At 48.0% G+C, this 17,012-nt stretch overlaps 1 protein-coding gene across 1 annotated transcript in view; it reads right to left on the bottom strand.

Moving 5' to 3' along the window:
* The window catches only part of TTC33 (tetratricopeptide repeat domain 33), a 183,911-nt gene that overhangs the window by 75,658 nt on the left and 91,241 nt on the right, over positions 1 to 17,012 (bottom strand). The window contains exon 3 of the mRNA XM_073562655.1: positions 4,793 to 4,874. Coding sequence (XP_073418756.1) covers positions 4,793 to 4,874 — 82 coding nt within the window. The remainder of the gene's footprint in view (positions 1 to 4,792; positions 4,875 to 17,012) is intronic.

Here is a 17,012-nt window from a genome sequence, read left to right on the forward strand (position 1 = left end):
TGTATATCGCTATATTAGTGTATGGTGGTATTATTTGATCACTGTATACCGCTATATTAGTGTATGGTGGTATTATTTGATCACTGTATATCGCTATATTAGTGTATGGTGGTATTATTTGATCACTGTATATCGCTATATTAGTGTATGGTGGTATTATTTGATCACTGAATATCGCTATATTAGTGTATGGCGGTAATATTTTATCACTGTATATCATTATATTAGTGTACGGTGGTATTTGATCATTGTATGGCAGTATTAATCACTACATGGCGGTATTATTTGATTGCTGTATATCTTTATTTGATCGCTATATATCAGTATATGCTTAGTCATTTTGTGTTGCTTCTTTTTACATACAGTATATAGGGGTTTATAATTTCTGCAGTGTATGGAGGCGATGCATATCTGCATGCGGTGCGGTCCTGTGCACACTGTGTAGCAGTACTAAGTGCCCACAATTCAATATTCATTTGGTCATAGAAGTCCAAATAAAATAAATCTCCAAACCCGAGCTTGTTCCACCGTCCCTGTGCCCACCGTAGTCGCGGTGAGGCCTTGTGACTTTCTTCCAGAGGACGGTCACCTCCGTATGACCCTGCGCCCCTTCCCCACAATATAATGTCCCTTGATACGTCCCTCGCTCACGAGAGGAGACATCGAGCCGCCCACAGTTTACAGCAATGACCATTCTTCATTCTTAGGGAAGTTCTCGCGTCCTTCCAAGATTAGATGAAAATCTGGAATGAGGATCAATGTCTGCAGCGCGCGGCTCGCGAGCTCACATCATAGTGATCGGTTGCCAATACGACGTAGTCATAAGACCGCGCTTCATCCCCAGGCCCCCGAATCTACGACAGCCTCCATGGGAGAAAGCCAAAAAGTGATGATTTTACGATCCTCTGCCCCGAGCAGCCACGACCACAAATTCTTCGTGTGCGGTTCACAACATTCCCGGGAGCTTCAGGCGGTAATATCCTAATCGCCTGCGAGGAATGGCTTCTCAGAGAACACAATAGTATTGTGCCGTGTGCCGACTTTCTGGCACGAGGGGGATGAGCCACACGCCAGTTGCCGGAATGTTGACTCACGTTGTCGGTTCAGTACCGGGCACAGGACACAATATTTGCTTTAGGAAATAATAGCGATAACCATCTCGAAAATCCCCAATGCTCGTCTCATCCTGGATGGGAGGGAGTAATTGGTCCTGAAGTGTTATCATAGGAACGCTTTTACCTAGCAGCTCCAGTGATGAATGGACAGCCGACAGCCACGCAGGCCATAGTGACAGGTGACAGCCACACAGGCCATAGTGACAGGTGACAGCCACACAGGCCATAGTGACAGGAGACGCACAGGCCATGGTGACAGCCGCACAGGCCATAGCAACAGCCACACAGGCCATGGAGACAGCCACACAGGCCATGGAGACAGCCACACAGGCCATAGTGACAGGAGACAGCCACGCAGGCCATAGTGACAGGTGACAGCCACACTGGCCATGGAGACAGCCACACAGGCCATAGTGACAGGAGACGCACAGGCCATGGTGACAGCCGCACAGGCCATAGCAACAGCCACACAGGCCATGGCGACAGCCGCACAGGCCATGGAGACAGGAGACGCACAGGCCATGGAGACAGCCGCACAGGCCATGGAGACAGCCGCACAGGCCATGGAGACAGCCGCACAGGCCATGGAGACAGCCGCACAGGCCATGGAGACAGCCGCACAGGCCATGGAGACAGCCGCACAGGCCATGGAGACAGCCGCACAGGCCATGGAGACAGCCCCACAGGCCATGGAGACAGCCACACAGGCCATGGAGACAGCCACACAGGCCATGGAGACAGCCACACAGGCCATGGAGACAGCCACACAGGCCATGGAGACAGCCACACAGGCCATGGCGACAGCCACACAGGCCATAGTGACAGGAGACAGCCACGCAGGCCATGGTGACAGGAGACAGCCGCACAGGCCATGGCGACAGCCACACAGGCCATGGCGACAGCCACACAGGCCATAGTGACAGGAGACAGCCACGCAGGCCATGGTGACAGGAGACAGCCATCACAGGCCATGGAGACAGCCACACAGGCCATAGTGACAGGAGACAGCCACGCAGGCCATAGTGACAGGAGACAGCCACGCAGGCCATGGTGACAGGAGACAGCCACGCAGGCCATGGTGACAGGAGACAGCCATCACAGGCCATGGCGACAGCCACACAGGCCATAGTGACAGGAGACAGCCACGCAGGCCATGGTGACAGGAGACAGCCATCACAGGCCATGGCGACAGCTTCCCGGGCACCGACTGCCACATACTGGCACGTCATTGTGACACGATGTTATTATAGGGGCACTGTGACACGACACTATTATAGGGGCACTGTGACACGACACTATTATAGGGGACAAGTGACACGACACTATTATAGGGGCACAGTGACACGACACTATTATAGGGGCACTGTGACACGACACTATTATAGGGGCACTGTGACACGACACTATTATAGGGGTACTGTGACACGACACTATTATAGGGGCACTGTGACACGACACTATTATAGGGGCACTGTGACACGACACTATTATAGGGGACAAGTGACACGACACTATTATAGGGGCACAGTGACACGACACTATTATAGGGGCACTGTGACACGACACTATTATAAGGGCACTGTGACACGACACTATTATAGGGGCACTGTGACACGACACTATTATAGGGGCACTGTGACACGACACTATTATAGGGGCACTGTGACACGACACTATTATAGGGGCACTGTGACACGACACTATTATAGGGGCACTGTGACACGACACTATTATAGGGGCACTGTGACACGACACTATTATAGGGGCACTGTGACACGACACTATTATAGGGGCACTGTGACACGACACTATTATAGGGGCACTGTGACACGACACTATTATAGGGGCACTGTGGCACGACACTATTATAGGGGCACTGTGACACGACACTATTATAGGGGCACTGTGACACGACACTATTATAGGGGCACTGTGACACGACACTATTATAGGGGCACTGTGACACGACACTATTATAGGGGCACAGTGACACGACACTATTATAGGGGCACAGTGACACGACACTATTATAGGGGCACTGTGACACGACACTATTATAGGGGTACTGTGACACGACACTATTATAGGGGCACTGTGACACGACACTATTATAAGGGCACTGTGACACGACACTATTATAGGGGCACTGTGACACAACACTATTATAGGGGCACAGTGACACGCCGTTATTATAGGGGAATTGTGACACACTATTATAGGGGCACTATGGCATCAGTTATAGGGGCACTGTGACACGACACTATTATAGGGTCACTGTGACACAACGTTATTATAGGGGCATTGTGACACAGCGCTATTATAGGCGCTCTGTGACAGGGTGCTAATATAGGGGCACTGTGACACAACGTTCTTATAGGGGCTCCACTGTGACATGACACTACCATAGGGAATAAATTACTATGTGATGGATTCACAGATGCATGGCACATTACAGTCCTGTTATCAGACCTCTGCTTTCTAACGTGCCCTGCATTGGTGTCTTTGATACATTCATCACAGATCTATGGCTTGTTACAGTCCAGTTATTAGAGCTGTGTCTTTTAACAAGCCGTGCACCTGAGTACTTGCTTACAGTCATGTGATGGATTCGCAGCTGCACAGCTCATTATAGTCCTGTTATACAGGTGCAGGACTGTACTCTTTTATAGGGTCAATTAATGCACACAAAGAAACATGGATAATTGCAATTCAGTTACCAGAGCCGTGCCTTACAACGTGCCCTTCCCCAGTGTCTGACATAGTTATCTAATGGCCACACAAGTGCACTGCTCATTACAGTCCAGTTATTAGAGCTGCACCGTGTAACAATCTGTGCACCTGAGACATTGTTTACAGTCATGTGATGGATTCGCAGCTGCACTGCTCACTACAGGCCAGTTATTACAGCTGCACCTTGTAACAATCTGTGCACTTGAGTCACTGTTTACAGTCATGTGATGGATTCGCAGCTGCACTGCTCATTACAGGCCAGTTATTAGAGCTGCACAGTGTAACAATCTGGCAGTAAACAATAAAGGGTCCCAAAGAATAACAGCAAGTGGAGATCTTAAAAAGTCAAATGAATCAATTATGAAACTATGTTAGAAAGTTGTGTAACTGGATTTCTAGCTTATTATTTTGAGGGCAAGAACATTGCTGCGGGCTGTCCTGTGCTTTCTGTCAAAATAGTAAAAGCTTCAAAGCAATCTCCCAGGGACTCCGTCTGTGACATTCATTGTCCAAGGGCAAATGGACTGACAATGGGTTAACGAGAGGACCGCTTTAAAAAGGAGCATTCTCAACATTATAATTAAATATAATTGCTAAGTGTTGGGGGGAAAAAACAAGCAATGCAGCAATTTCCCAATGGTAAAGAGATTTTTAATTTTACTGTTTATTGCTCGTTGCCCAAGTTACCGACTACTGCTGCGGTCTATCAGAGATGGCCGGTATCTTAAGCAACAAGCGCACAATTCAGGACGGTTGCTTGGCTATGCCGCTGGTCCGAACTGTCAATCATCTGGAGCGCACCATCGCCATGAGCAAGCAGGAAACCGAGAGGCAGAGGAGCAGAACGGTGAAATATACGGACGGTCGTGTCACTCCCGCACTCTGCGGCTCACTACGTCCAATCAATGGCGACTACAAGTCACATCATCCGATCCTATCTACCGTACCTGAGCCTTCATCTCATACATGGCGGCATCTTCCGGAGTCAAGTGGATCCCTTCATCCCATTTCTTTATTGCCTCCAAGTGTCTAAAAAACATTTAAAAAAACAGCATTCGATACAATATCACGTCTACATATAAAAGCGATACAAAGTAATAATAATAATAATAAGAGGGGCGAGGACTCATCACCTGAGACCAGACGCCCATGGAAAACTAAAAGCCACAAAAATGTTATCCAAAAATCTGAAAAAAAGAAACAAAGATAAAAGAAACTGAGGAATAAAATAGTAAATGTACTGGAGATCAGAGGAAGGGAAAAAAGGGTCTGGAGGAGGACATTGGGGTCTGGAGGTTACAGAGGAGTCTTAAACAAGAAGACAGGAAACTGGAGGAGGACAGAGGAGACTGGAGGAGGACACAAGAAGCTGGAGGAAGACAGAGGAGTCCGGAGGAGGACAGAGGAGGCTGGAAGAGGCTGGAAGACAGAGGAGTCCGGAGGAGGACAGAGGAGTCCGGAGGAGGACAGAGGAGACTGGAGGAAGACAGAGGAGACTGGAGGAAGACAGAGGAGACTGGAGGAAGACAGAGGAGACTGGAGGAGGACAGAGGGAGAAACAAGAGAACTCTGGAAGGGTCAGTGCATTCTGAAGGGGGCAGAAGTCTCTGGAGGGCCAGGAGGAAACCCATGATGATGGAAAAACATATGAAACTTCCCAATGTCCTAATTAGATCTTTCTCTGAACTTTACAGCAACTTCTAGAACTTAGAGTAGATCCCACCAGCATGGCCCAGAGCACTGTACAGTTTCTGTTTTGATATGACAGGTAAAAATGCAAAAGTTGCACAAGTTAATTTCAAACCCTTGTCCCAGTGCCGTGTAAACAGCTGGTGATGGGACAGCTCACAGGAAAGCCTTGGGGAACCCCAGCTGTCAGCGCAGATCCCTATCACACACGCTGGGGCCTCCGTTGGTTTAGTGAGACTTAGCAGATGATGTACAAACCTGCAGCTCTGAATGTGACGCATGGAAGAAGCTACTTTCATATTTACTATAAACATGGCTGACACGTTCCACTCTTATGTCACATTCACACACGAGAGAGCTCATATGTGGAAACCTCCTGATCATAAAGTCGTTTGCAGGACCATCCACAGTGTCACACGGACAATAGAGCTAGACTTGGAAAGCAAGATGGATGACACAAACAATGGCCCACTAAAGATGGCCGCACATAAATCATAGCTGCCAAACAAGCTCTTCTGACCTCCATCAAATGCTCAGCCAAGACCAATATGTCCCCACCAAAGCCCCCTGTATTATTCCAAACTGCTCTGTACTCCCTAGACTCCTTGGTCTTCCTCCAGACACCTCGGTACCTTCCAAACTGCTTTGTCCACCACCAGACTCCCATGTCCACCTACTGACACCCAGGTCCAGCTGCATACTCTCCAGGCTTCTCAGTCCTAAAGAAACCCCTTAGCTCCCAGACTCCTCAGTTCCCTCTAGACTACTCTGTCTCCCTCTGTTCCCCCTGCAGACTCCTCAGTCACCATCCAGATCACCCCAGTCTCTTCCAGACACCTCTGTTTACATCTAGATTCTTTTGTACCTTCTGGACTCCAGAGCCTTCCTCCAGATACCTCTGTCTTCCTCCATACTCCTAGGTTACTCCTCCAGATTCCTGAGTCTTCCTCCAGACACCCATGTCCTTCTCCTTACTCCTTGGTTACTCCTCCAGACTAATCTGTACCATCCAGACTCTCCCTAGTCTTCCTCCAAACACCTCTGTCCTTCTCCATACTCCTTCAGAGACTCCTCTGCACCCTCCAGACTCATATTTACACAACAGGATCCTGAGCCTTCCTCCAGACACCTGTCCTCCTGCATTAGCCTAGATTGCTCCTCTAAACTTTTCTGTCCTCCTGCAGACTCCTATGTACCAGTCAGAAACCCAAGTCTTCCTCCAGATGCCTCTGTATTCTAGAGACTCTCCTGTCCTTCTCGAAACCACCCCAGTCTTTTCCAGACACATTTGTCTACCTCTAGACTCATCTGTACCCTCCAGACTGTTGAATCTTCCTCCAGACCCCAATTTCTTTCTCCATACACCTAGGTTACTCCTCCAGACTCTTCTGTACCCTCCAGATTCCTATGTACCCACCAAATTCCTGAGTTTTCCTCCAGACACCTCTGTCCTCCTCCATGCTCTTAGCTTCCTCCTCTAGATGACTTTTCTGTCCTCCAGACTCTTCTGTACCCTTCAGAATCCAGAGTCTTCCTCCAGATTCCTCTATATTCTAGAGACTTCACTGTTCTCCTCCAGACCCTCTGTTCTCCTCCAGACCCTCTGTTCTCCTCCAGACCCTCCAGTCTCTTCCAGATTCCTCAGACACTGAGCACAAGATGGTTGAATCTTCGCACAAGGCAGATATTTACTATGTCAGATGAAATGTTTGTCAGTCTCATCCCGCTCCTCATTATTTTACAACAGTATAGTATTTTCTTGAAGCGGAGGCCTGGATCTGGGTGCCCCGGTGAGAACGTCGCACATTCCACATCTACTGTATACTATAATCCACACAATCACAACGAAGGCTTCCCACCAGGCCCACTCAAGTCCACGGGTACCAGTGTTCAGCAGAGTTATGTTTGTCTCAAAGAATTATGTGTAGTTTTATAAAAGATGGAAGAGCAAAGATTTTTAAGATCTCTGCTTGCTGTTAGTGAGGGAAAACTCTTGTTCCTTTCAGTGATAGTAACCCTGCACATAGCTGGTCCTGCCCTGCGCACATAGCCGGTCCTGCCCCGCACACAGCCGGTACTGCCCCGCACACAGTCGGTCCTGCCCCGCACACAGCCGGTCCTGCCCCGCACACAGCCGGTCCTGCCCCGCACACAGCCGGTACTGCCCCGCACACAGTCGGTACTGCCCCGCACACAGCCGGTCCTGCCCCGCACACAGCCGGTCCTGCCCCGCACACAGCCGGTCCTGCCCCGCACACAGCCGATCCTGCCCCGCACACAGTCGGTACTGCCCCGCACACAGTCGGTACTGCCCCGCAGTCGGTACTGCCCCGCACACAGCCGGTACTGCCCCGCACACAGCCGGTACTGCCCCGCACATAGCCGGTCCTGCCCCGCACACAGCCGGTACTGCCCCGCACACAGCCGGTCCTGCCCCGCACACAGCCGGTCCTGCCCCGCACACAGCCGGTACTGCCCCGCACACAGTCGGTCCTGCCCCGCACAAAGCCGGTCCTGCCCCGCACACAGCCGGTCCTGCCTCGCACACAGCCGGTCGTACCTCGCACACAGCTGGTCCTGCCCCGCACACAGCCGGTCCTGCCCCACACATAGCCAGTCCTGCCCAGCACATAGCCGCTCCTGCCCTGTATATAGCCGCTGCTGCTGCTCTGCACACAGCCGGTCCTGTTGATAGTAAATCCAGTTGTATCAGTGCAGACAATGCTCTGTGAGCTGAGCACATTAGTAGGAAGAAAAATTAAAGAGGCTGCAGGGGCGCAAATAATACTAATAGGGGGGTCTTCAGTTCAGGACCCTTCTTTGTCAGTCAGGGTGCATCATATTTGGGCCTTACCAGGACGTCTCACTGGTTAATACTCGTCACTTTACATCCGATCGTCCTCCGATATGGGCAATGCTACTACCCCCAGTACGATGGGAGTTATAGTTCCATGGACTATGTGAATATAATAATCGTTCACAGTTTGGTTGACTCAGCCGACATACCACCATCTTCATCATCATCTCGCATAAATCCAGATAGTAAACACCAGATCACACGATATATCGCCACAGACAGGACCGGTTACGCTTTCCTATGCCTGCGCTTTACGCACTGGACTTATATATCAGGGTCATGTATGACGCAAGTCGCTGGGGGCTCCGAGACCCTCTGCACCATTAATCAAACAGGGGATACGTTGGAAGAGGTGGACCCTGGCGGAGAAATGTAAACTTCATTCTTCTTTTCTTCCCACTAGCAGACATGCTACAAGGGGGGGGGGGGGGGGGTCTGGGTAATGTATGGAGCCATCAGCGCCCACAATATTAATGAACAGACAACATTTAACTGTACAGGATAAACCAGCAGCTGATTATATAAAGGCACAGCACAGAATGTAAGGCCGCAGACAAGTGCTGTGCCTTGAAGAGGTTCATAAGAGGTCGGCACGTGCAGCCACCGCTCCAGCCCGACTGCGCAGCTCAGGGTTGGCTCCGTCCCTTTAAGGTCCGGTTAGATGTCGGCCATTGGGAATATTTTTGCTCATGAACCGAATTTACAGCTCATCTAGATTCATAGATTGTTCCGCTGTGTCAGAACACTATCTGTGAAGGTGACTAGGAGCGACCAGGATGGCAGGAACATGGCAGAAGGATTTTAGAAGATTTGCCAGCATCTTCCGGAAATATTGTCTCAGATTATTCTTTCAGCAGCAGAGGCCAAATAAGACAAACTCTGCCCCCGATTAGAGAGCGATGTCTCTGATTAAAAAAAGACTGCCCTCTATTCTAAAACCCTGCCTTCCATTATAAAAACCTGCCCTCTATTAGAAAGCCCTGCCCTCCATTATTAAGCCCTGCCCTCTATTATTAAGCCCTGCTCTCCATTATTAAGCCCTGCCCTCCATTATTAAGCCCTGCTTTCCATTATTAAGCCCTGCCCTCCATTATTAAGCCCTGCCCTCCATTAAAAAAACCTGCCCTTCATTAAGCCCTGCCCTCCATTAATAAGCCCTGCCCTCCATTAATAAGCCCTGCCCTCCATTAATAAGCCCTGCCCTCCATTAATAAGCCCTGCCCTCCATTAAGAAACCCTGCCCTCCATTATTAAGCCCTGCCCTCCATTATTAAGCCCTGCCCTCTATTAAGCCCTGCCCTCCATTAAAAAAAAACTGCCCTTCATTATTAATTCCTGCCCTCCATTAACAAGCCCTGCCCTCCATTAACAAGCCCTGCCCTCCATTAACAAGCCTTGCCCTCCATTATTAAGCCCTGCCCTCCATTATTAAGCCCTGCCCTCCATTATTAAGCCCTGCCCTCCATTATTAAGCCCTGCCCTCCATTAAAAAACCCTGCCCTCCATTAAAAAACCCTGCCCTCCATTAAAAAACCCTGCCCTCCATTACAAAGCCCTGCCCTCCATTACAAAGCCCTGCCCTCCATTACAAAGCCCTGCCCTCCATTACAAAGCCCTGCCCCTGAATTTAAATACCTTCCCAGGTTAAAAATCCATGCAATTACAAGAGCCGACCACGATAATAAATCCTTGCTTTGACCCCTTAACTCCCGGAGCTTTTTTTGATTTTTCGTTTTTGTTTTTCGCTCCCCTTCTTTCCTGAGCCATAACTTTTATAATTTTACGTCAATCTGGCCATGTGAGGGCTTATTTTTTGAGGGTCGAGTTGTACTTTTAAACGACACCATTGATTTTACCATGTCGTGTACTCGAAAACAGGGAAAAAAATCCAAGTGCGATGAAACTACAATCCCACATTGGTTTTTGCTTGACTTTTTTGCTAGGTTCACTAAATGCTAAAACTGACCTGTCATTATGATTCTCCAGGTCATTATGAGTTCATAGACACCAAACATGTCTAGGTTCTCTTTTATCTAAGTGGTGAAAAAAAATTCCAAAGTTTAAAAAAAAAAAAAAAAAAAAAAAAAAAAATTGCGCAATTTTCTGAGACCAGTAGCGTCTCCATTTTTCATGATCTGGGGTCGGGTGAGGGCTTATTTTTTGCATGCCAGGCTGACGTTTTTAATGATACCACTTTTGTGCAGGTACGTTCTTTTGATCGCCCGTTATTGCATTTTAATGCAGTGTTGCGGCGACCAAAAAAACGTAAATCTGGCGTTTTGAATTTTTTTCTCGCTACGTCATTTAACAGCTGACATGTCGCGGCTTTGAGGTGGGCTCACCGCCGGAGCCCACCTCAAAGCAGGGGATCCTTACCGATGACGTACTATCCCATCATCGGTAAGGAAGGGGTTAAACTATAAATCTCCACCACTCATTATAAATGCCTGCCCCCAGATTAAAAAGCACTGCCTCGATTATACATTGGGTACAGAAAGTATTCACATCCCTTTAACTTTTTCACTCTTTGTTTCATTGCAGCCATTTGGTAAATTCAATAAAGTTCATTTTTTTCTCATTAATGTACACTGCACCCCATCTTGACTGAAAAAAAACAGAAATGTAGAAATTTTTTGCAAATTTATTAAAAAAGAAGAACTGAAATCTCACGGTCATAAGTATTCAGACCCTTTGCTCAGACACTCATATGTAAGTCACAGGCTGTCCGTTTCCTTGTGATCCTCCTTGAGATGGTTCTACTCCTTCATTGGAGTCCAGCTGTGTGTAATTAAACTTATAGGACATGATTTGTAAAGGCGCACACCTTTCTATATAAGACCGCACAGCTCACAGTGCATGTCAGACCAAACGAGAATCATGAGGTCAAAGGAACTGGCCAAGGAGCTCAGAGACAGAATTGTGGCAAGGCACAGATATGGCCAAAGAGACATAAGAATTTCTGCAGTACTCAAGGTTCCCAAGAGCACAGTGGCCTCCATAATCCTTAAATGGAAGAAGTTTGGGACCACCAGAAGTCTTCCTACACCTGGCCGCCCAGCCAAACTGAGCAATCGTGGGAGAAGAGCCTTGGTGAGAGAGGTAAAGAAGAACCCCAAGATCACTGTGGCTGAGCTCCACAGATGCAGTAGGGAGATGGGAGAAAGTTCCACAAGGTCAAGTATCACTGGAGCTCTCCACCAGTCGAGCCTTTATGGCAGCATGGCCCGAAGGAAGCCTCTCCTCAGTGCCAGACTAGAGTTTGCTAAAAACACATGAAGGACTCCCAGACTATGAGAAATAAGATTCTCTGGTCTGATGATATGACGATAGAACTTTTTGGTGATCATTCTAGGCGGTATGTGTGGAGAAAACCAGGCACTGCTCATCACCTGCCCAATACAATCCCCACAGTGAAACATGGTGGTAGCAGCATCATGCTATGGGGGTGTTTTTCAGCTGCAGTGACAGGGCGACTGGTTGCCATTGAAGAAAACATGAATGCGGCCAAAAAGGGGTCTGAATACTTTCCGTACCCACTGTAAATCCTGCCCCCGCCTGCAAAGTCCTGCCACCAATTGTAAAGCCCCAGGCTTTACAGCAAAAGAGAACTTACATCTGTTTTATCACAAGGACAAGATGATCCATATGCCCTGTTAAATTATCTGGATAACATTAAGGGGGAGGGCATTCTTTGGAATGCTCTCTCCAGTGCTGCACCTCTTCTTTGGAATGCTCTCGCCAGTGCTGTGCCTCTTCTTTGGAATGCTCTCTCCAGAGCAGCACCTCTTCTGTGGGATACTCTCTACACTGCTGCATCTCTTCTTTGGAATGCTCTCTCCAGTGCTGCACCTCTTCTTTGGAATGCTCGCTCCAGTGCTGCACCTCTTCTTTGGAATGCTCGCTCCAGGGCTGCACCTCTTCTTCGGAATGCTCGCTCCAGTGCTGCACCTCTTTGGAATGCTCTCTTCAGTGCTCCACATCTTCTTTGGAATGCTTTCTCCAGTGCTGCACCTCTTCTTTGGAATGCCCTCTCCAGTGTTGCACCTCTTTTGCTCTCTCCAGTGCTGCACCTCTTTTGCTCTCTCCAGTGCAGCACCTCTTCTTTGGAATGCTCTCTCCAGAGCTGCACCTCTTCTGTGGGATACTCTCTACACTGCTGCATCTCTTCTTTGGAATGCTCGTTCCAGTGCTGCACCTCTTCTTGGAATGCTTGCTCCAGTGCTGCACCTCTTCTTTGGAATGCTCGCTCCAGTGTTGCACCTCTTTTGCTCTCTCCAGTGCAGCACCTCTTCTTTGGAATGCTTTCTCCAGTGCTGCACCTCTTCTTTGGAATGCCCTCTCCAGTGTTGCACCTCTTTTGCTCTCTCCAGTGCAGCACCTCTTCTTTGGAATGCTCTCTCCAGTGCTGCATCTCTTTGGAATGCTCTCTCCAATGCAGCATCTCTTCTTTGGAATGCTCTCTCCAGCACTGCACCTCTTCTTTGGAATGCTCTCTCCAGCGCTGCACCTCTTCTTTGGAATGCTCTCTCCAGTGCTGCACCTCTTCTTTGGAATGCTCTCTCCAGTGCTCCACCTCTTCTTTGGAATGCTCTCTCCAGTGCTGCATCTCTTTGGAATGCTCTCTCCAATGCAGCACCTCTTCTTTGGCATGCTCTCTCCAGCATTGCACCTTTTCTTTGGAATGCTCTCTCCAGCATTGCACCTCTTCTTTGGAATGCTCTCTCCAGTGCTGCATCTCTTTGGAATGCTCTCTCCAGCACTGCACCTCTTCTTTGGAATGCTCTCCCCAGTGCTCCACCTCTTCTTTGGAATGCTCTCTCCAGTGCTGCACCTCTTCTTTGGAATGCTCTCTCCAGTGCTGCACCTCTTTGGAATGCTCTCTCCAGTGCTGCACCTCTTTGGAATGCTCTCTCCAGTGCTGCACCTCTTCTTTGGAACGCTCTCTCCAGTGCTGCATCTCTTTGGAATGCTCTCTCCAGTGCTGCACTTCTTTTGCTCTCTCCAGTGCTGCACCTCTTCTTTGGAATGCTCTCTCCCGATCTATAAGCTAGCTTTCCAGCGTACAAATATTTCTGGTCCCTCTCCTCCTTGCATGGCTATACCGCCGTCCACAGCACTTCTGATCACACAAATCCCCTCTTCTGGCTGCTCCACACTTCTGTACACATAATATTTGGTTTCTGCAAATCCCCTAATTTCTAAGTCACTTTCCTGGTATATTGCACCCCTGTTCATGTATTACTGGCGCTGTTCCCTGTAAATTATTGTACAGTGCTACTGAAAATATTGGTACGTCAATAAAAAGATTAGACAGTGCAAGGAAATGTATGTTTTGATGAGACATATGGACACGATACCGCGTCACCGGCTTCCGCAGCAAACATCAGCAGGTGTAATATATGGCACGGCGCGGGAGCGTCATGTTCCGACATTAATGTCCAGACGCCTCCCGCGGCATGGAAGGATAAATATGTCATCGGTGCAGTAAGTGGCTCAGGTCCGTCTGTGATGAGCGCCGGGCAATGGTCACTCCGAGTAACGGCACATTAGTGCGGACACTTCCTGTCCTTAATGGAATGTTATCACAGGACGTGTTGGTTTTCCCAGTGTGGGACGCGCAATAGACGGAAGCGGTTGATAAGACGAAGCTCATAACACGGACGATAATCCGGAATCTAGCGAGAATACTGCCGCAGTTCAGTGCCCTGACCGGCCATACAGCGCTAGCTGCACCGTGTGAATACAGACTTGAATGGAAACGGTCATCTGAAAAATGATCGATTTTTTAAATCAGGTTTTTGCCTTACATGTATGTTCAAAAAACAGTTTTGCCAAGGGCTTCTATTTTTCCTCCATATCACAATCTGTATTAAAAATAAAAATCTGTAAATTCTCACACTGTCCCCTGGGGCTACTCTAGAGCACATGTACATTAGCAGCAATGAACAGGAAGATTCTGTTTTATATTAAAGCATCTAATGAGCGTGTGCAAAGGAGATTGGAAGAGAGGAGGAGGTGAGCTGTGAAATCACTTATTGTGAATGGTGGATCCTGTGTTATATACTGTATATAGAGGTGTTATCAGTCATTGTAGAGGAGGGGGAGGAGGTGTGCTGTGACGAAATTACTAAATTAGGTTTTAAATACAGACTGTTATATTTCATTAGCAACATATTAAAAAAATAGTCCCTAGTCCGTGGTAATGGGGGGATTATTATAATATTGCTTGTCCTGTATGGGTTCCAAATTTATTAAGAACAGATGATGAAGGGGGAGATTATTTGGGCCTCAGATATTCTAATACAGGCGTATTAGCCAATGGTTATAGAAGAACATTTGTGCTCGGCGGCTCCATCGTTTCCAGGAGTCACTGGGTTTAATCACTGTTAGCGATATACGGTTTATACTCGACTCTTCTTGGAATCCCCAAAAACTGTGCAGATATAAGATCAGTGTGTGGAGCTTCTCTCCTGGGGTTGTTGGTAGTGGGGGGCGTTAGACGGTCTAATCTATATTGAGCTGTAAATACTGTATGTCTTGTGTAGATGGAAGTCTGAACGTCGTCCTATTTGTTATCTTGATTGTCAGACTGATACCATCGAGGTTATTAAGTTTCGTTCTTCTTTTTGTTTTAAAGATAAGATAATCCTTTAATCGTCCCACCATGGGGAAATTCAGAGCATTACAGCAGCAAGGCAGGAACAAGTACAGATACAGATGCATAAAGGCATTACATTGACAGTAGGTAGGCACATATACGAAGAAAAAAAAAATGTAACCGGACTATCACAACTTTGGATCTATCAGTTCTCTGTTTGGGCCGTTCTCCGTTTTGGACAGTGCTGGTTATACAGCCTAACTGCAGCAGGAAGGAAGGACTTTCGATAGCGCTCCCTCTCACATTTAGGATGAAGTAGCCGGTCACTGACAGTACTGCACATCTCTGTCACGGTCTCATGCATGGGATGGGAATCATTCTGCACCATGTTGCTCACCTTGGCCAGTATCCTCCTGTCGCCTACTTCCTGAACTGGATCAAGGGGGCATCCCAGGACAGAGCTGGCCCTTCTAATCAGTTTGTCCAGCCTATTCCTGTCCCTGGTTGATATGCCACTACCCCAGCACGCCACACCAAAGAAGATGACTGATGCCACAACAGAGTTGGAGAAGGATGCAAGGAGTGCCCCCCTAACTCCGAAGTCTCTCAGCCTTCTGAGCAGATAAAGCCTACTGTGGCCCTTCCTGTACACTGCATCCAAGTGATGGGCCCAGTCAAGCTTATTATTGAGGATCACACCAAGGTACTTATAGGTGTCGACTATCTCAATGTCATTTCCCTGAATGTTCACCACTACTGGTGGATTTTTTCCCTTGTGAAAGTCCACCACCAATTCCTTGGTCTTCCCGGAATTAATCCTAAGGTGGTTCCTCTGACATCACTCCACAAAAGCTTGGTTAGTATTTCTGTACTCTCTTTCATCTCCTCCTGTGATGAGGCCTACTATTGCAGAGTCATCAGAATACTTCTGCAAGTAGCAGCTAGAAGAGTTGCACTTAAAATCCGCAGTGTACAGTGTGAAGAGAAAAGGGGCAAGAACTGTACCTTGAGGTGCCCCTGTATTGCAGATCACCGTGTCTGACACACTGTCCCGAACCTTTACAAACTGAGGTCGGTTTGTGAGGTAGTTAAGGATCCAGGTGGAGAGTTGGAGGTCCACACCAACAAGGCCCAGCTTGTCTCTCAGTAGACCTGGCTGTATGGTATTAAAAGCACTAGAGAAATCGAAGAACATTATTCTCACAGTGTTCCCAGGTTTCTCCAGGTGAGAGAGAGTCCTATCTAGAAGGTGGATAATGGCATCATCCACACCAATGCCCGGCCTGTAGGCAAACTGGAGAGGGTCCATATCCGAGCTCACTAGAGGACGGAGACGTGTGAGAACCAATCTCTCTAGTACCTTCATCAGGTGTGATGTCAATGCTACAGGTCTATAGTCATTAAGGTCTTTCGGATAAGGTTTCTTCGGAACTGATACCACACACGATAATTTCCACAGTTGTGGTACTATACCTATTCTCAGGCTCATATTGAACAGAAAGCTTTTAAGAAAAATGATCAGATTTAAAAAAAAACAAAAAACAATGTTTAGAAAAAGACAAAATATTAATTAAAAAAAATAAAACAATTGTCGCCGTTTAAAGCAGCTACTTGGCGACATCCAGAGCATAAACTGTATATCGACTGAAAATCAACATACGGTAGATGCTTAAAGGGGGTGTCCTTAAGGGACACATCTCCAAGTGGGTAACCATACAACTCCTAACAGGAAGGTGCAGTAAAAAAAGACTCCTGTTCCCTCGGAATCAAGAAGCCTCCCAGCCATAGATTATAGAGGCAATCTGCTGACAGATTGGGCAGCTGTAGTGTCCCTTAGCAGCTTTGACATTGAAATCTTTTGCACGCAGGGGGCACAGATGCGGTTTTGCCCACTATAGGGGTTTCGTCTTCCCCCGGAGACATCCAGGTCTCTCGTTCTCGGTGGATTCTCTTCTTGGATTACTCTTCCTTTCTCTACGTGTCTCTGCGGAGGATACAGATGCAGTTTTGCCCACCATGGAGG

The sequence above is a fragment of the Dendrobates tinctorius genome, unplaced genomic scaffold (genome assembly GCF_039654945.1).
Source record: "Dendrobates tinctorius isolate UK_male_01 unplaced genomic scaffold, ASM3965494v1 ptg000362l, whole genome shotgun sequence".
Classification (NCBI taxonomy): Eukaryota; Metazoa; Chordata; class Amphibia; order Anura; family Dendrobatidae; genus Dendrobates; species Dendrobates tinctorius.